General features: G+C 38.5%; 1 protein-coding gene across 1 annotated transcript in view; it reads left to right on the forward strand.

Moving 5' to 3' along the window:
• RAB4B (RAB4B, member RAS oncogene family) overlaps positions 1-21,640 on the forward strand; it is a 49,150-nt gene that overhangs the window by 24,781 nt on the left and 2,729 nt on the right. Inside the window, exons 5-6 of the mRNA XM_053721788.1 lie at positions 2,929-3,083; positions 3,556-3,651. Coding sequence (XP_053577763.1) covers positions 2,929-3,083; positions 3,556-3,651 — 251 coding nt within the window. The remainder of the gene's footprint in view (positions 1-2,928; positions 3,084-3,555; positions 3,652-21,640) is intronic.

Raw genomic sequence — 21,640 nt, forward strand, 5'->3', positions numbered from 1 at the left:
ACGGCCCGCCCTGTCATTTTAAGGCAGGTAATTTTTAAATTTAAACTACAGTCACCACTGCACCCTATGGTTTCTCCTTTCTCTGCGTGTTTTCGGTCGAATGACTGGATATGGCAGTTAGGGGAGGAGCTATATAACAGCTCTGCTGTGGGTGTCCTCTTGCAACTTCCTGTTGGGAATGAGAATATCCTACAAGTAATGGATGATCCGTGGACTGGATACACCACAAGAGAAATAAATTTATCAGGTAAGCATAAATTGTGTTTTCTTGCGGCTAGTCTAAAAGTCATTTTACCATTTCATCCTCTAAAATACACTCACTCATAGACACAAAGAATATTCTGTTAATACACCAATACCTTGTAATAATATTTTTCCCAACACTCTCTTGACTATTATTGGTGTGTTGAGAATAAATGCATTGGGTTATTTTTTTTCGTTTTACCCCTGCAACACTACTGTACACATCTTCAAATTGATATTAATTGAATAATATTTCTGTAATGTCTATTAAGGTTTTCAATATAAAAAAAAGTAATTTTACCATTTTGTGGGGCTAGTCCAACAGTCATTTCATCATTTTGTGGAGCTAGTCCAACAGTAATTTCATGGGGCTAGTCCAATAGTCATATCATCATTTTGTGGGGCTAGTCCAACAGTAATTTCATCATTTTGTGAGGATAGTCCAACAGTCATTTAATGGGGCTAGTCCAAAAGTCATGTCATCATTTCATGTGGCTAGTCCAAAAGTAATTTCACCATTTTGAGGGGCTAGTTCATCAGTCATTTCATAGGGCTAGTCCAACAGTCATTACATGAGGCTAGTCCAAAAGTAATTTTACTATTTTGTGGGGCTAGTCCTACAGTAAATTAATTGTTTTGTGAGGATAGTCCAACAGTCATTTTATAATTTTGTGGGGCTAGTCAAACAATCACATCATCATTTCATGGGGCTAGTCCAACAGTCATATCATAATTTCATGGGGCTACTCCATAAGTCATTTACCATTTCGAGGGGCTAGTCTAACAGTTATTTCATGGAGCTACTCCATGCTAGTCCAAAAGTCATTTCATCATTTTGTGGGCCTAGTCCAACAATACTTTCAATGGGCTAGTCCAACAGTCATTTCCCTATTTCATGGAGCTACTCCAATAGTTATTTCATGGGGCTAGTGCAACAGTCATTTCATCATTTTGCAGGGCTAGTCCAGCAGTTATTCTATAAGGCTAGTCCAAAAGTATTTTCGATATTCCATGGGGCCAGTCCAACTCAATATGTCATGGGACTAGTCCAAAAGTAATTTCACCATTTTGAGGGGCTAGTTCATCAGTCATTTCATAGGGCTAGTCCAACAGTCATTACATGAGGCTAGTCCAAAAGTAATTTTACGATTTTGTGGAGCTAGTCCTACAGTAAATTCATTGTTTTGTGAGGATAGTCCAACAGTCATTTTATAATTTTGTGGGGCTAGTCCAACAATCACATCATCATTTCATGGGGCTAGTCCAACAGTCATATCATAATTTCATGGAGCTACTCCATGCTAGTCCAAAAGTCATTTCATCATTTTGTGGGCCTAGTCCAACAATACTTTCATTGGGCTAGTCCAACAGTCATTTCACTATTTCATGGAGCTACTCTAATAGTTATTTCATGGGGCTACAGTCATTTCATCATTTTGCAGGGCTAGTCCAGCAGTCATTTCATCATTTTGTGGAGATAGTCCAACAATCATTTCATGGGGATAGTCCAACAGTTATTCTATAAGGCTAGTCCAAAAGTATTTTCGATATTTCATGGGGCCAGTCCAACTCAATATTTCATGGGACTAGTCCAAATGTCATTTTAACATTTTGCGGGGCTAGTCCAACAGTCGTATCATCATTTAATGGAGCTAGTCTGACAGTCATTTCATGGGGCTAGTCCAATGGTCATTTCATCATTTTGTGGGGCTAGTCCATTTTATTAATTTCATGGGTGTAATCTCATATTTATTTTATGGGGTAATCCCATGGTCATTTCATCGTTTCTTGAGGGTAATCCCACTGCCATGTTATGGGGTAGTCACATTGTTATAGTTTACTTTGTGTTTACACAAATACTTCATGATATTGTGTACGATCTTGTGTATTGTAATGTTCTTCTCAATAGTAACACCTATCTACCCTGATTACATTTAACAAGCCATCACTGAATATACATCCAACACATAAGTATAGTGTTTATGATATGCAAATTGAACTGTTTATACATAACAAATATATCTTCGATTGGAATGTCTATGTTTAATAAAACGTCATAATGTAGTATTGGTGTTGCAAAAGTGGAGCCAAATATAACGACCTCAAGCGAAACAAAACCATTGTTGTGACAACCACTTTTACTGGGACACTAAAGCCAAAATTAAACTTTTTACAATTCAGATAGAGCATGAAAAAAAAAAAAAAAAAAAGAAACTTTCCAATTTACTTCTATTATCAAAATATGCACAATCTTTTTGTATGCACACTTTCTAAGGCACCAACTCCTACTGAGCATGTGCAAGGGTTCATAGTATACGTGCTTGTGATTGGATGTTGGCTATCACATGATATACTGCTGGGAAAATGAAAGAAACTTTGAAGTTTCTCAGATAAAAAAATCTACTACTCATTTGAAATTCAGACTGTGATATTGCATTGTTTGCTGTTTATGAAATTCTACTGTATTAATGGTCATTTAACATATTAGTTGCAATGTGGTGCAGCCAACTTTACAACCTGGAGTTTAACCCTAACAATAAATGAACATTTTGTTTAATGACACTGCAGTCTTGCATCATTACGATCACAATGTTTCGACAATAAACATATTTTATGACTTCATTACAAAAAGATATCTGGAATTTATTCAGTCCAAAACCTAACACTTGCCTTCCAACTTTACAGCCGGGAGACTTACAATGCATTAACCAACTGGCTTACAGATGCCCGGACTTTGGCCAGCCCAAATATCGTTATCATCCTCTGCGGGAACAAGAAGGATTTGGATGCTGACAGAGAAGTAACATTCCTGGAGGCATCTCGTTTTGCGCAGGAAAATGGTGAGAGCAAACCGCCATATTATAAAAATTAAATAAAGCAAAACTTAAAGGGATACTATACCCAATTTTTTTCTTTCGTGCTTCAGACAGAGCATGCATTACTCCTATTATCAATTTTTTTGTTTTCTTGTTATCTTTATTTGAAAAGCAAGAATGTAAGTTTAGCAGCCGGGTTTATTTTTTATTTAGAACCTGGGTTATGCTTGCTTATTGGTGGCTAAATGTAGCCACCAATAAGCAAGCGCTATCCAGGGTACTGAACCTAAAATGGGCCCGCTGCTAAGCTTTACATTACTGCTTTTCAAATAATTCAGCAAGAGAACGTAGAAAATTTGATAATAGGAGTAAATTAGAAAGTTGCTTAAAATTGCTTGCTATATCTGAATCCCGAAAGAAAAAAATTGGGTTAAGTGTCCCTTTAATAAGGAGGCTGGCTGAAAAACATTACAATTTCTTTTTTTTTTTTTTTTAGAATTGATGTTTTTAGAAACCAGTGCTTTGACTGGAGAGAATGTGGAAGAAGCTTTCTTAAAATGTGCCCGAACAATATTAAATAAAATAGAATCAGGTAAGATAAGCAGAAAACAAGTTTTCTTTTAATTTCATTAAAGGGACAGTCTACTCCTGAATTGTTATTGTTTAAAAAGATAGCTAATCCCTTTATTACCCATTCCCCTGTTTTGCATAAAAAACACAGTTATATTAATACACTTTTTACCCCTGTGATTACCTTGTATCTAAGCCTTTGCAGACTGCCCCCTTATTTCAGTTCTTTTGACAGACTTGCAGTTTATCCAATCAGTGCCCTCTCACTTGTAAAATCAGGGCGTGGTCACAGTGTTATCTATATAAAACGCATGAAATTATGCCCTCTAGCTGTGAAAAACTGCCAAATGCATTGAAATAAGGGGTGGCCTTTAAGTTTTAGAAATTAGCATATGAGCCTGTCTAGGTTTAGCTTTCAACAAATAATACCAAGAGAACAAAGCAAATTTGATGATCAAAGTGAATTGGAAAGTTGTTTAAAATTGCATTCCCTATCTGAATCATGACAGTTTAATTTTGATTAGACTGTCCCTTTAAGTTATATAGACTGACAATTATAGAACGGAAACTTCCATACTAATGATTATTGAACAATTCACATCAAATGAATTACCATAGAGGGAGCCACTGTGTGCGAGGAACATGCCTTTCCAAGAGTTATTCACATACGGCTAGATTTAGAGTTTTGCGTTAGAAGGGGTGCGTTAGCTACGCATGCTTTTTTTCCCCCGCACCTTTTAAATAACGCTGGTATTTAGAGTTCACAGAATGGCTGCGTTAGGCTCCAAAAAGGGAGCGTAGAGCATAATTTACCACCACTGCAACTCTCAATGCCAGCGGTGCTTACGGTCGCGGCCAGCTTCAAAAACGTGCTTGTGCACGATTCCCCCATAGGAAACAATGGGGCATTTTGAGCTGAAAAAAACACCTGCAAAAAAGCAGCTCTCAGCTCCTAACGCAGCCCCATTGTTTCCTATGGGGAAACACTTCCTAAGTCTGCACCTAACACCCTAACATGTACCCCGAGTCTAAACACCCCTAACCTTACACTTATTAACCCCTAATCTGCCGCTATCGCTGACACCTGCATTACACTTTTAACCCCTAATCTGCCGCTCCGTACACCGCCGCAACCTACATTATATCTATGTACCCCTAATCTGCTGCCCCTAACACCGCCGACCCCTATATTATATTTATTAACCCCTAATCTGCCCCCTACAACGTCGCCGCCGCCTACCTACAATAATTAACCCCTAATCTGCCGAACGGACCTCACCGCTACTATAATAAATGTATTAACCCCTAATCCGCCTCCCTCCCGCCTCACTAACCCTATAATAAATAGTATTAACCCCTAATCTGCCCTCCCTAACATCACCGACACCTAACATCAAGTATTAACCCCTAATCTGCCGACCGGATCTCACCGCTACTCTAATAAATTTATTAACCCCTAAAGCTAAGTCTAACCCTAACACTAACACCCCCCTAAATTAAATATAATTTTTATCTAACGAAATAAATTAACTCTTATTAAATAAATTATTCCTATTAAAAGCTAAATACTTACCTATAAAATAAACCCTAATATAGCTACAATATAAATTATAATTATATTGTAGCTATTTTAGGATTAATGTTTATTTTACAGGCAACTTTGTAATTATTTTAACCAGGTACAATAGCTATTAAATAGTTAATAACTATTTAATAGCTACCTAGTTAAAATAATTACAAAATTACCTGTAAAATAAATCCTAACCTAAGTTATAATTAAACCTAACACTACCCTATCAATAAAATAATTAAATAAAATACCTACAATTATCTACAATTAAATAAACTAACTAAAGTACAAAAAATAAAAAAAGAACTAAGTTACAAAAAATAAAAAAATAATTTACAAACATTAGAAAAATATTACAACAATTTTAAACTAATTACACCTACTCTAAGCCCCCTAATAAAATAACAAAGCCCCCCAAAATAAAAAAAATGCCCTACCCTATTCTAAAATACAAATAGAAAAGCTCTTTTACCTTACCAGCCCTTAAAAGGGCCTTTTGCGGGGCATGCCCCAAAGAAAACAGCTCTTTTCTTTGGGGCATGCCCTGCAAAAGGCCCTTTTAAGGGCTGGTAAGGTAAAAGAGCTTTTCTATTTTAATTTTAGAATAGGGTAGGGCATTTTTTTATTTTGGGGGGCTTTATTTTATTAGGGGGCTTAGAGTAGGTGTAATTAGCTTAAAATTGTTGTAATATTTTTCTAATGTTTGTAAATTAGTTATTTATTTTTTGTAACTTAGTTCTTTTTTTATTTCTTGTACTTTAGTTAGTTTATTTAATTGTAGATAATTGTAGGTATTTGTATGTATGTTACAGGTAATTTTGTAATTATTTTAACTAGGTAGCTATTAAATAGTTATTAACTATTTAATAGCTATTGTACCTGGTTAAAATAATTACAAAGTTGCCTGTAAAATAAATATTAATCCTAAAATAGCTACAATGTAATTATTATTTATATTGTAGCTATATTAGGATTTATTTTACAGGTAAGTATTTAGCTTTAAATAGGAATAATTTATTTAATAAGACTTAATTTATTTCGTTAGATAAAAATTATATTTAACTTAGGGTGGTGTTAGTGTTAGGGTTAGACTTAGCTTTAGGGGTTAATAAATTTAATAGAGTAGCGGTGAGGTCCGGTCGGCAGATTAGGGGTTAATACTTGAAGTTAGGTGATGTTAGGGAGGGCAGATTAGGGGTTAATACTATTTATTATAGGGTTATTGAGGCGGGAGTGAGGCGGATTAGGGGTTAATACATTTATTATAGTAGCGGTGAGGTCCGGTCGGCAGATTAGGGGTTAATAATTGTAGGTAGGTGGTGGCGACATTGGGGGCGGCAGATTAGGGGTTAATAAATATAATATAGGGGTCGGCGGTGTTAGGGGCAGCAGATTAGGGGTACATAAGGATAACGTAGGTGGCGGCGCTGTGCAGTCTGCAGATTAGGGGTTAATAATTGTAGGTCGGTGGTGGCGACGTTGGGGGCGGCAGATTAGGGGTTAATAAATATAATATAGGGGTCGGCGGTGTTAGGGGCAGCAGATTAGGGGTACATAAGGATAACGTAGGTGGCGGCGCTGTGCGGTCGGCAGATTAGGGGTTAAAAAAATGTAATAGAGTGGCGGCGATGTGGGGGGACCTCGGTTTAGGGGTACATAGGTAGTTTATGGGTGTTAGTGTACTGTAGAGCACAGTAGTTAAGAGCTTTATGAATCGGCGTTAGCCCAGAAAGCTCTTAACTCCTGGCTTTTTTCTGCGGCTGGAGTTTTGTCGTTAGATTTCTAACGCTCACTTCAGCCAAGACTCTAAATACCAGCGTTAGAAAGATCCCATTGAAAAGATGGGATATGCAAATGGCGTAGGGGGTCTGCGGTATGGAAAAGTCGCGGCTGGAAAGTGAGCGTTAGACCCTTACCTACACGACTCTAAATACCAGCGGTAGCCCAAAACCAGCGTTAGGAGCCTCTAACGCTGGTTTTGACGGCTAACGCAGAACTCTAAATCTAGGCGTTAGTGACCCCTGCTGGTCTCTAAATATATTCAGTGGTGGGATTCAGCCTGCTCTCACCAGTTCTAAGAACCTGTTCCTAAAATTAAGAAAGTATATATTATAGAAAAGTTAGAGAATATGTTCTAAAATTTTCGGAATACCACCACTGGATATATTTTTAGCGTCTTTTATGAAAATTAATTCACAAATTATAACCTAGACCCCCAATCCAAACCATTAAAATGTATGTGCCAAAACTTTTCATGGTGACTTTTTTTTTTTTTTATGAAACCCCCCCCCAGAATTTTAGTTAAAGGGACACTAAACCCAAAGTTTTTCTTTAAAGGGACCGTAAACATTTATCTAAATTCATTAGCACTTCATGTTCTTCAATAAATTTTTATCTTAAATTGCAGATCATAAGCGATACGGAAGCGTTTTAAAATAAAGCAAAAAACTTACATAATATTCGCTCCACTATCCAGCCATGCAGCCCGTGATTTTTTTTTTCCATGAGTGCTCCAGGGAGGTCATGTCAATCAAAAATAATATATATTTCTGCTCATTTTCTAAACTGGAGCGTGCATTCCCACATCCTCTGCACAATCTCAATACACAAAGCACTGAGATTCTGTGTATATGGCTGTTGGATTGTTGAGTGCGCATGCGCAGGACGAGAAGGAATGCGCGCTGTCACAATTAGAGAAGACGGACGTTCACTCCACTATTGGCTGCAGGGGCAATGATGGCAATTGCTGAGTATAAAATAACATTTTGAACGCTTCCACTGCGCTTTTGCTCTGCAAACTTAGACTTATCTATATTTAAAATATTAAACTTTAAGCTAGGGGCTATTATATATAAACGTTTACTGTCCCTTTAATGATTCAGATAGAGCATGCAATTTTAAGCAACTTTCTAATTTACTCCTATTATCAATTTTTCTTCATTCTCTTGGTATTCTTTTTTTGAATGAGCAACAATGCACTACTGGTTTCTAACTGAACACATGGGTGAGCCAATGACAATCGGTATATATATGCAGCCACCAATCAGCAACTAGAACCTAGGTTCTTTGCTGCTCCTGAGCTTACCTAGATAAACCTTTCCGCAAAGGATAACAAGAGATGGAAGCAAATTAAATAATAGAATTAAATTTGAAAGTTGTTTAAAATTGTATTCTCTATCTGAATCATGAAAGAATAAATTTGGGTTTCTTGTCCCTTTTTAAACACACATAGAATTTTTTTTTTAAAGGGACAGTCAACCCAAAAATTACTATTACTTATTTAGATGAGTTAATTAACGATCTTTACAGCCAACTGTAGCCCAATTTTCATCTAAATAAACTTTGCCAGTAAATACACTTACTAGTTCTCATCTGGCCGTTTTTGAAATGGCCGCTTGACCCCTCCTTCTCTGACGTCTCCCAAAGCTTCCACTACAGAATCCTGTCAATCCTGCGCTTTCCTATGTCTCCCGCATGCGCCGTTTTCGTTCAGTTCAGTGAGACACTAATATGGCACCCCCCTCACACTAACTATCTCCCCTCACTTCACTATCTCCCTCATTCATCCCCACGGCTGCAATCTCAGCTCTCAAGCTGTTCCTACCCGGCACTCACTGCCAATATGCCAAGTATGATCAGTTCTATGTAGCAAATGAATATCTGAAATACCATTTATCTATCAGCGGTTACAGTGGTACAGCGGGTGACGCGCTCCATTTTAGCAAACACTACAGCCTTGGCCAAAAGCTCTTCACAACTCCAGATAAAGACAACGATAGATACCCCTCAGGAAATTGCGGCGCTTACTACAGCTCCGGATGGTGGTGTGATCCGTGCTGTGCACTATGTGTTGGAATGAGAGGCAGTGAGTGCCTGGTAGGCGGCAATGTGATGTGGGTCTGCGCGTGTGACAGCGATAACCGGGGCTACCATTTGTTCCTGCCCGGCACTCACTGCCTCTCATTCTCTGTAATACACAGCGCACAGCATGGATCACACCACCAGCCGGAGCTGTAGTAAGCGCCGCAATTTCCTGAGGGGTACCTATCGTTGTCTTTATTTGGAGTTGTTAAGAGCTTTTGGCCAAGGCTGTACTGTTTGCTAAAATGGAACGCGTCACCCGCTGTACCACTGTAACCGCTGATAGATAAATGGTATTTCAGATATTCATTTGCTACATAGAACTGATCATACTTGGCATATTGGCAGTGAGTGCCGGGTAGGAACAGCTTGAGAGCTGAGATTGCAGCCGTGGGGATGAATGAGGGAGATAGTGAAGTGAGGGGAGATAGTTAGTGTGAGGGGGGTGCCATATTAGTGTCTCACTGAACGAAAACGGCGCATGCGGGAGACATAGGAACGAGCAGGATTGACAGGATTCTGTAGTGGAAGCTTTGGGAGACGTCAGAGAAGGAGGGGTCAAGCGGCCATTTCAAGCGGCCAGATGAGAACTAGTAAGTGTATTTACTGGCAAAGTTTATTTAGATGAAAATTGGGCTACAGTTGGCTGTAAAGATCGTTAATTAACTCATCTAAATAAGTAATAGTAATTTTTGGGTTGACTGTCCCTTTAAGAATGTTAAAGCTTTTTTGTTTGTTTTTTTAGCAAGGATTTTCCTATATCTTCAAGGATCAAAATAATATGTGACCAAAAAAAAGAAGTAAAACAACTAATTGATTCAGTATTGATGATACCAACCTTATGATTATTAATGCCGTTTTTAAACTAAACCCAATTTTTTTTTTTCTTTCATGGTTCAGACAGAGCAGCAATTTTAAGCAACTTTCTAATTTACTCCTATTATCAATTTTTCTTTGTTCTCTTGCTATCTTTATTTAAAAAGCAGGAATGTAAAGCTTTGGAGCTGGCCCATTTTAGTTTCAGCACCCTGGATAGCGCTTGCTTTATTGGTGGCTACATTTAGCCAACAATAAGCAAGCGTAACCCTGGTTCTGAACCAAAAAAAGGGGCGGCTCCTAAGCTTTACATTCCGGCTTTTTAAATAAATATAGCAAGAGAACAAAGATAAATCTCAATCTTCTGGCTCTCTCCTTCAGACACAGCTTCCTCTGCCGCACTGTCACATGGGGGTCTCCACTTCAGCCACACTCCTAGGTCTGATAATAGACAAGGAGTTGGTGTTGGTATTTTACTTTCCTCTCATTGCACCTTTCAACAAATACAGTTCTTCTCTTCCCTCACATTTTCTTAATTCTAAACACACATGATTCGCTTATTCTCTCCCCTCTCTTTACGCGTTGCAGTCATATACCGCCCCCATGGCTCCGGAACTCTATTTCTAGATCACTTTGCCGCCTGGATACCTTACTTCCTTTCCTCAGACACCCCTACCCTCATTCTCGGTGACTTCAACCTCCCTGTTGATAACCCCACTGCTTCCTCTGCAAAACAACTTCTGCAACTCACTTCCTCTTTCGGCCTGTCACAATGGACTGACTCTCCCACTCACAAAGATGGTCACTCCCTTGATCTGATTTTCAGCTATCGATGCACTATCTCAAACTTCACAAATTCCCCTTTTCCTCTTTTTGACCATCACCTCCTCACTTGTAACATCACTTCCCTCCCTACAACTCTCTCTCCTTCTACCCCTCAGAGTAAACTTCATAGAAGGATCAAGTCATTAGATCAGCAACAGCTCGCTGGCTCTTTTGAACCTCTCCTCTCTTCCATCCCCTCCTTTTCCTGCCCTGACGAATCTATCTGCCTCTATAACACCACCCTTACATCGGTAATTGACCATTCTGGCCCCACCTACCATAGCTTGGAAATCGTACACTCATCCTCAACCCTGGAATACTCCTCTGACACGGTACCTACGCAGATGTTCCCGTACTGCTGAGCGACACTGGAGGAAATCTCGGAGTTCAGCTGAATTTCTTCACTATAAGTTCATCTTGAACTCTTACTATTCTGCCCTTAATCTTTATAAGCAACATTACTTCTCTACTCTCTCTCATCTCAACTCTTTCTTCAAAACCAAAACGTCTGTTCTCCACATTCAATACTCTTCTTCGCCCACCCCCACCTCCCAGTACAACTTCTCTCTCAGCTCAAGATTTTGCCAGCTACTTCAACAACAAAATCGACTCCATCAGAAATTAAATCGGCTCCCAACATACTACCGGTCTCTCCCCCCCCCCAAAAGCTCACAATCATCCAAAATCCACATAATCCAAAATTTAGCTCTTCTGCCCCTGTTACAAAGGAAGAAGTTTCTGCCCTTATACTATCCTCTCACTGTACTACCTGTCCCCTCGAGCCCATCCCCTCACAGCTACTCCCCTCCCTCTCTTCTATCCTTACCCCTATACGCACACACATCTTGAATCTCTCCCTCAGCACTGGTATAGTTCCTACATCTCTTAAACTCTCTGGTCACATCTATCCTCAAAAAACCTTCTCTCGATCCAACCTCCCCATCCAACTACCGCCCTATTTCCCCTACTCCCTCTTGCCTCAAAGCTTCTTGAAAAGCTAGTATATGCACGCCTATCCCATTTCCTTAAACTCCCTCCTTGATCCACTGCTATCTGGATTTGCCCCCTACACTCCACAGAGACGGCAATTGTTAAGGTTACCAGCGACCTACTTACAGCAAAATCCAAAGGCCACTTCTCTCTGCTTATCCTCCTTGATCTGTCTGCAGTCTTTGATACTGTCGACCACCCTCTTTTGCTCCAAACCCTCCATTTCTCCGGAATCTGCAACACAGCTCTCTCGTGGTTTCTTTCAATCTGTCTAACTGTACCTTTAGTGTAACCTCTGGGGCATCCTCTGTCTGTTGGGATATCGCAAGGCTCTGTCCTCGGTCTTCTCCTCTTCTCAATCTACACGTCCTCATTAGTTTCCTTAATAAAGTCCCTCGAGTTTCATTATCATTTGTATGCCGATGACACCCAAATCTACACCTTTGCACCAAGAACTATCTCCTTCCTTGCTAACCTGTGTCACTAACTGTCTCTCTTATATCTCATCTTGGATGTCCTCTCCAAAACTGAGCTCCTTATTTTCCCCCTTCTTCCAAAATCTCCCCCCCCCATTTCTCTATAACTGTTGATAACTCCATCATACCCCAACCCCACATGCCAGATGTCTTGGGGTCACACTTGACTCAGATATATCTTTCACTCCTCACATTCAGTCCTTGGCTAAAGCCTGCCGCTTCCACCTTAAAAACATCTCTAAATTTAGACATTTCCTTACACAAGACATAACTAAGATTTGAATCCACTCTCTCATCCTTTCCCGCCTTGACTACTGCAACTCTGTCCTCTCTGGTCTCCCCACATACCGCCTAGCTCCTTTACAATCCATAATGAATGCCTCTGCCAGGCTCATCTTCCTTACACGTCACTCTTCATCTCCTGCACCTCTCTGCCAATCCCTTCACTGGCTTCCTCTTGCCTCCAGGATTAAACACAAAATTCTCATTCTGACATACAAAGCCCTCAACTGCACTGCTCCTCCTATATTTCAGACCTTGTCTCCAGATACTCTGCCTCCCGTCCCCTTCACTCCGCTCATGATCTCCTACTCTCTTTCTCTCTTGTTACTTCCTCACACTCCCGCTTACAGGACTTCTCCAGACTGCTTCCCATCTTGTGGAACTCTCTGCCTCGCCCCACAAGACTCTCCCCTAGTTTTGAAAACTTCAAGCGCCCCCTGAAGACTCTACTATTCAGGGATGCATACAACCTACACTAACCTTCCTATCTCCACTGCTATCCCCTTAAACCCCATAGCATGTAAGCCTATGAGTCCAGCTATTTGTAGTTCACATTCAAAAGAGCCGACTACAACAGTGCAACTCTCGGCAGGGCCCTGTACCCACTTGATCCCTGTAAATGTTATTTGGTATACCTCCTATGTTCATAGCGCTGCGGAATCTGTTGACACTCTACAAATACATCATGATGATGATAAAAATTGATAATAGGAGTAAATTAGAAAGTTACTTAAAATTGCATGCTCTATCTAATTCATGAAAGAAAGAAAATGTTGGTTTAGTATCCCTTTAACAAATTAAATAAATTCATGGCGTGTGTGCAATTAATAATCTCATATCATGTAAATTATAAAATAGATAAAGTATTAAAACACTTTAATTTGAGTGCATTATAAGTTTTTAATAAACATGAAATGAGCATGCACAAAAACTTTAGCATTAAAAAAAAATTGAACAGCCTCTTAAAACATGGAATACCTTTTAAAGGGACACTCAAGTCAAAATTAAACTTCCATGATTCAGCTAGAGCAGCCATTTAAAAAAAAAAAAACTTTCTAATTTACTTCCAATACCAAAATGTGCATAGTCTTTTAATATTTCCACTTTTTGAGTCACCAGCTCCTACTGAGCATGTGCAAGAATTCACAGAATATACGTATGTGCATTTGTGACTGGCTGATGGCTGTCATTTGATATGTGTATGCATTTGTGATTGGCTGATGGCTGTCACATGATATGTATATGCATTTGCTATTGGCTGATGGCTGTCACATGATACACAGGGGGAGTGGAAATAGACATAACTTTGAAATTTGCCATAAAAAAAAAAATCAACTACTCATTTGAAGTTCAGACTAAGTGCTATTGCATTGTCTTGTTATTATGCAAATCTACTGTATTTACTGGCCCTTTAATAAATAATCTCTGTACACAGCATAGGTCGCACAAATTCATTAGAATGACTTTAAATTTGAAGACCCTGTGAACACATGAATTCAAATGGATTGGAATTATGGCTATAGCACGATAACATGCACTTCCATTTAATGTTATCTATCTATTATAAATATATGGTTTTTTTTTGATACTAACCAAAGCACATAAGAAGTGGGTAACATTTAGAGACAGAGAGTTTTTGTTGGCATTTTTTGAGGACACAAAAAAATCATAATAGTCAGTTAGTGAAAACTGTGGTAGATTTAAAGGGACAGTTTAGTGCAGATGTTTTATTTCAGTTTTTTTGACAGACTTGCATTTTAGCTAATCAGTGCCCTCTCATAAGTAACTTCATAGGCGTGAGCACAATGTTGTTATCTATATGGCACACATAAACTAACACACTCTAGCTGTGAAAAACTGTCAACTGCAGTGAGATAAGGTAGCCTTCAAGGGCTTAGAAATTATCCTCTAAGCCTACCTAGCTCTCAACTAAGAATACCAAGAGAACAAAGCAAATTTTGATGATAAAAGTGAATTGGAAAATTGTTTAAAATTGCATGCCCTATCTGAATTATGTTTGTTTTAAAGGGACAGTCTAGTCAAAATTAAACTATTAAAATTTATATTAACTTTTAATCCCTTGAAACATAACTCTTAACTTTAAAACTGGATTTCATTGTCTGAGGCACAGCTTACAAAATATCAGTAAGAACTCCACACATTGTAAGATTTACAGCATAGTATGTCACATATTATTAAAGCGATAGTCTAGTCAATAATAAACTTTTATGATTCAGATAGGGCATGTAATTTTACTCAACTTTCCAATTCACTTTTATCATCAATTTTGCTTTGTTCTCTTGGTATTCTGTAGGCTCATATGCTAATCTCTTAGCTCTTAAAGGCCGCCTCTTATCTAAATGCATTTTGACATTTTTTCACCTCTAGAGGGCATTAGTTCATGTATGCCATATAGATAACATTGTGCTCATGCCCGTGGAGTTACCTAGGAGCCAACACTGATTGGCTAAAATGCAAGTTTGTCAAAAGAACTAAATAAGGGGGCAGTCTGCAGAGGCTTAGATTCAAGGTAATCACAGAGGTAAAAAGAGTATTAAAGGGATAGTAAAGTCCAAATTAAACTTTCATGATTCAGATGGCGCATGTCATTATAAACAACTTCCTTTATTTATTTCATTTACTTTTATCATTATCAATTTGCTTTGTTCTCTTGGTATTCTTAGTTGAAAGCTAAACCTTGGTAGGCTCAAATGCTAATTTCTAAGCCCTTGAAGGCCACCTCTGCATTTGACAGTTTTTCACAGCTAGAGGGTGTTAGTTCATGTGTTTTATATAGATAACATTGTGCTTACGCACATGAAGTTATTTAAGAGTCAGCACTGATTGGCTAAAATGCAAGTCTGTCAGAAGATCTGAGATAAGGGGGCAGTCTGCAGAGGCTTAGATACAAGGTAATCACAGAGGTAAAAGGTATATTAATATAACTGTGTTGGTTGTGCAAAACTGGCGAATGGTAAATAAAGGGATTATCTATCTTTTTAAACAATAACATTTTTGGTGTTTACTATTTAATATAACTGTGTTGTTTCTGCAAAATTGGGGAATTTGTAATAAAGGGATTATTTATCTTTTTAAATAATAAAAATTCTGGTGTTGATAATATTTCCATCCAGAATATTTGGATATTCTATGAGTGCTATCGGGGAATATAGTTGTTGTTCGTGCGTTACTTATCTGAACCTATCACCTAAAATATTTGATACTCTTATTTAATAATATCGCTTTCTTCCAGTTATGTATGTAAGGGTAAATTGATATTCTTTTTCAACTTAACCCTGATTTGTATGTGCTTTTAGAAAACATTAAAGGGACACTGAACCCAATTTTTTTCTTTTGTGATTCAGATAGAGCATGCAATTTTAAGCAACTTTCTAATTGACTCCTATTATCAAACTGTCTTCATTCTCTTGGTATCTTTATTTGAAATGCAAGAATATAAGTTTAGATGCCCGCCCATTTTTGGTGAACAAACTGGGTTGTTCTTGCTGATTGGTGTATACATTCACCCACCAATAAACAAGTGCTTTCCTTAGTCTGAACCAAAAAATAGCTTAGATGCCTTCTTTTTCAAATAAAGATAGCAAGAGAACAAAGAAAAATTGATAATAGGTGTTAATTAGAAAGTTGATTAAAATTGCATGCTCTAGCTGAATCACGAAAGAAAGAATTTGGGTTCAGTGTCCCTTTAAATACAGTTTTGAAAACTAAAAAAAAAAACAACTTTATTCAGGAAAAATACCCTTTATGTTAATTGACAAAAGCATTTGTTAATTATATATTTTTTTCTATAGGAATATATTTTTTAGTATTTTATACTTTTCTATAGGGGAATTATTTTGTTTTATATTAATTTCTTTCATGTAATTAGCAAGAGTCCATGAGCTAGTGACGTATGGGATATACATTCCTACCAGGAGGGGCAAAGTTTCCCAAACCTCAAAATGCCTATAAATACACCCCTCACCACACCCACAATTCAGTTTTACAAACTTTGCCTCCGATGGAGGTGGTGAAGTAAGTTTGTGCTAGATTCTATGTTGATATGCGCTCCGCAGCAAGTTGGAGCCCGGTTTTCCTCTCAGCGTGCAGTGAATGTCAGAGGGATGTGAGGAGAGTATTGCCTATTTGAATGCAGTGATCTCCTTCTACGGGGTCTATTTCATAGGTTCTCTGTTATCGGTCGTAGAGATTCATCTCTTACCTCCCTTTTCAGATCGACGATATACTCTTATATATACCATTACCTCTGCTGATTCTCGTTTCAGTACTGGTTTGGCTTTCTACAAACATGTAGATGAGTGTCCTGGGGTAAGTAAATCTTATTTTCTGTGACACTCTAAGCTATGGTTGGGCACTTTGTTTATAAAGTTCTAAATATATGTATTCAAACATTTATTTGCCTTGACTCAGAATGTTCAACTTTCCTTATTTTCAGACAGTCAGTTTCATATTTAGGATAATGCATTTGATTTAATCATTTTTTCTTACCTTCAAAAATTTGACTCTTCCCTGTGGGCTGTTAGGCTCGCGGGGGCTGAAAATGCTTCATTTTATTGCGTCATTCTTGGCGCGGACTTTTTTGGCGCAAAAAATTTGTTTCCGTTTCCGGCGTCATACGTGTCGCCGGAAGTTGCGTCATTTTTTTGACGTTATTTTGCGCCAAAAATGTCGGCGTTCCGGATGTGGCGTCATTTTGGCGCCAAAAAGCATTTAGGCGCCAAATAATGTGGGCGTCTTATTGGCGCAAAAAATATGGGCGTCGCTTTTGTCTCCACATTATTTAAGTCTCATTTTTCATTGCTTCTGGTTGCTAGAAGCTTGTTCTTTGGCATTTTTTCCCATTCCTGAAACTGTCATTTAAGGAATTTGATCAATTTTGCTTTATATATATGTTGTTTTTTCTCTTACATATTGCAAGATGTCTCACGTTGCATCTGAGTCAGAAGATACTACAGGAAAATCGCTGTCTAGTGCTGGATCTACCAAAGCTAAGTGTATCTGCTGTAAACTTTTGGTAGCTATTCCTCCAGCTGTTGTTTGTATTGATTGTCATGACAAACTTGTTAAAGCAGATAATATTTCCTTTAGTAAAGTACCATTGCCTGTTGCAGTTCCTTCAACATCTAAGGTGCAGAATGTTCCTGATAATATAAGAGATTTTGTTTCTGAATCCATAAAGAAGGCTATGTCTGTTATTTCTCCTTCTAGTAAACGTAAAAAATCTTTTAAAACTTCTCTCCCTACAGATGAATTTTTAAATGAACATCATCATTCTGATTCTGATGACTCTTCTGGTTCAGAGGATTCTGTCTCAGAGGTTGATGCTGATAAATCTTCATATTTATTTAAAATGGAATTTATTCGTTCTTTACTTAAAGAAGTACTAATTGCTTTAGAAATAGAGGATTCTGGTCCTCTTGATACTAATTCTAAACGTTTGGATAAGGTATTTAAAGCTCCTGTGGTTATTCCAGAAGTTTTTCCTGTTCCTAATGCTATTTCTGCAGTAATTTCCAAAGAATGGGATTAATTGGGTAATTCATTTACTCCTTCTAAACGTTTTAAGCGATTATATCCTGTGCCGTCTGACAGATTAGAATTTTGGGACAAAATCCCTAAAGTTGATGGAGCTATTTCTACCCTTGCTAAACGTACTACTATTCCTACGTCAGATGGTACTTCGTTTAAGGATCCTTTAGATAGGAAAATTGAATCCTTTCTAAGAAAAGCTTATCTGTGTTCAGGTAATCTTCTTAGACCTGCTATATCTTTGGCTGATGTTGCTGCAGCTTCAACTTTCTGGTTGGAAACTTTAGCGCAACAAGTAACACATCATGATTCTCATGATATTATTATTCTTCTACAGCATGCTAATAATTTTATCTGTGATGCCATTTTTGATATTATCAGAGTTGATGTCAGGTTTATGTCTCTAGCTATTTTAGCTAGAAGAGCTTTATGGCTTAAAACTTGGAATGCTGATATGGCTTCTAAATCAACTTTCCATTTCTTTCCAGGGTAACAAATTATTTGGTTCTCAGTTGGATTCCATTATTTCAACTGTTACTGGTGGGAAAGGAACTTTTTTACCACAGGATAAAAAATCTAAAGGTAAAAGCAGGGCTAATAATCGTTTTCGTTCCTTTCGTTTCAACAAAGAACAAAAGCCTGATCCTTCATCCTCAGGAGCAGTTTCAGTTTGGAAACCATCTCCAGTCTGGAATAAATCCAAGCCAGCTAGAAAGGCAAAGCCTGCTTCTAAGTCCACATGAAGGTGCGGCCCTCATTCCAGCTCAGCTGGTAGGGGGCAGGTTACGTTTTTTCAAGGAAATTTGGATCAATTCTGTTCACAATCTTTGGATTCAGAGCATTGTTTCAGAAGGGTACAGAATTGGTTTCAAGATGAGACCTCCTGCAAAGAGATTTTTTCTTTCCCGTGTCCCAGTAAATCCAGTAAAAGCTCAAGCATTTCTGAAATGTGTTTCAGATCTAGAGTTGACTGGAGTAATTATGCCAGTTCCAGTTCCGGAACAGGGGATGGGGTTTTATTCAAATCTCTTCATTGTACCAAAGAAGGAGAATTCCTTCAGACCAGTTCTGGATCTAAAAATATTGAATCGTTATGTAAGAATTCCAACGTTCAAGATGGTAACTGTAAGGACTATCTTGCCTTTTGTTCAGCAAGGGAATTATATGTCCACAATAGATTTACAGGATGCATATCTGCATATTCCGATTCATCCAGATCATTATCAGTTCCTGAGATTCTCTTTTCTGGACAAGCATTACCAGTTTGTGGCTCTGCCGTTTGGCCTAGCTACAGCTCCAAGAATTTTTACAAAGGTTCTCGGTGCCCTTCTGTCTGTAATCAGAGAACAGGGTATTGTGGTATTTCCTTATTTGGACGATATCTTGGTACTTGCTCAGTCTTTACATTTAGCAGAATCTCATACGAATCGACTTGTGTTGTTTCTTCAAGATCATGGTTGGAGGATCAATTTACCAAAAAGTTCTTTGATTCCTCAGACAAGGGTAACCTTTCTGGGTTTCCAGATGGATTCAGTGTCCATGACTCTGTCTTTAACAGACAAGAGACGTCTAAAATTGATTGCAGCTTGTCGAAACCTTCAGTCACAATCATTCCCTTCGGTAGCCTTATGCATGGAAATTCTAGGTCTTATGACTGCTGCATCGGACGCGATCCCCTTTGCTCGTTTTCACATGCGACCTCTTCAGCTCTGTATGCTGAAGCAATGGTGCAAGGATTACACGAAGATATCTCAATTAATATCTTTAAAACCGATTGTTCGACACTCTCTAACATGGTGGACAGATCACCATCGTTTAATTCAGGGGGCTTCTTTTGTGCTTCCGACCTGGACTGTAATTTCAACAGATGCAAGTCTCACAGGTTGGGGAGCTGTGTGGGGATCTCTGACGGCACAAGGAGTTTGGGAATCTCAGGAGGTGAGATTACCGATCAATATTTTGGAACTCCGTGCAATTTTCAGAGCTCTTCAGTTTTGGCCTCTTCTGAAGAGAGAATCGTTCATTTGTTTTCAGACAGACAATGTCACAACTGTGGCATACATCAATCATCAAGGAGGGACTCACAGTCCTCTGGCTATGAAAGAAGTATCTCGAATTTTGGTTTGGGCGGAATCCAGCTCCTGTCTAATCTCTGCGGTTCATATCCCAGGTATAGACAATTGGAAAGCGGATTATCTCAGTCGCCAAACGTTGCATCCGGGCGAATGGTCTCTTCACCCAGAGGTATTTCTTCAGATTGTTCAAATGTGGGAACTTCCAGAAATAGATCTGATGGCGTCCCATCTAAACAAGAAACTTCCCAGGTATCTGTCCAGATCCCGGGATCCTCAGGCGGAGGCAGTGGATGCATTATCACTTCCTTGGAAGTATCATCCTGCCTATATCTTTCCGCCTCTAGTTCTTCTTCCAAGAGTAATCTCCAAGATTCTGAAGGAATGCTCGTTTGTTCTGCTGGTAGCTCCGGCGTGGCCTCACAGGTTTTGGTATGCGGATCTTGTCCGGATGGCCTCTTGCCAACCGTGGACTCTTCCGTTAAGACCAGACCTTCTGTCACAAGGTCCTTTTTTCCATCAGGATCTGAAATCCTTAAATTTAAAGGTATGGAGATTGAACGCTTGATTCTTGGTCAAAGAGGTTTCTCTGACTCTGTGATTAATACTATGTTACAGGCTCGTAAATCTGTATCTCGAGAGATATATTATAGAGTCTGGAAGACTTATATTTCTTGGTGTCTTTCTCATCATTTTTCTTGGCATTCTTTTAGAATACCGAGAATTTTACAGTTTCTTCAGGATGGTTTAGATAAGGGTTTGTCCGCAAGTTCTTTGAAAGGACAAATCTCTGCTCTTTCTGTTCTTTTTCACAGAAAGATTGCTATTCTTCCTGATATTCATTGTTTTGTACAAGCTTTGGTTCGTATAAAACCTGTTATTAAGTCAATTTCTCCTCCTTGGAGTTTGAATTTGGTTCTGGGAGCTCTTCAAGCTCCTCCGTTTGAACCTATGCATTCATTGGACATTAAATTACTTTCTTGGAAAGTTTTGTTCCTTTTGGCCATCTCTTCTGCCAGAAGAGTTTCTGAATTATCTGCTCTTCCTTGTGAGTCTCCTTTTCTGATTTTTCATCAGGATAAGGCGGTGTTGCGAACTTCTTTTGAATTTTTACCTAAAGTTGTGAATTCCAACAACATTAGTAGAGAAATTGTGGTTCCTTCATTATGTCCTAATCCTAAGAATTCTAAGGAGAAATCGTTGCATTCTTTGGATGTTGTTAGAGCTTTGAAATATTATGTTGAAGCTACGAAATCTTTCCGTAAGACTTCTAGTTTATTTGTTATCTTTTCCGGTTCTAGAAAAGGCCAGAAAGCTTCTGCCATTTCTTTGGCATCTTGGTTGAAATCTTTAATTCATCTTGCCTATGTTGAGTCGGGTAAAACTCCGCCTCAAAGAATTACAGCTCATTCTACTAGGTCAGTTTCTACTTCCTGGGCGTTTAGGAATGAAGCTTCGGTTGACCAGATTTGCAAAGCAGCAACTTGGTCCTCTTTGCATACTTTTACTAAATTCTACCATTTTGATGTATTTTCTTCTTCTGAAGCAGTTTTTGGTAGAAAAGTACTT

This window comes from Bombina bombina, chromosome 7, assembly GCF_027579735.1.
Source record: "Bombina bombina isolate aBomBom1 chromosome 7, aBomBom1.pri, whole genome shotgun sequence".
Taxonomy (NCBI): Eukaryota; Metazoa; Chordata; class Amphibia; order Anura; family Bombinatoridae; genus Bombina; species Bombina bombina.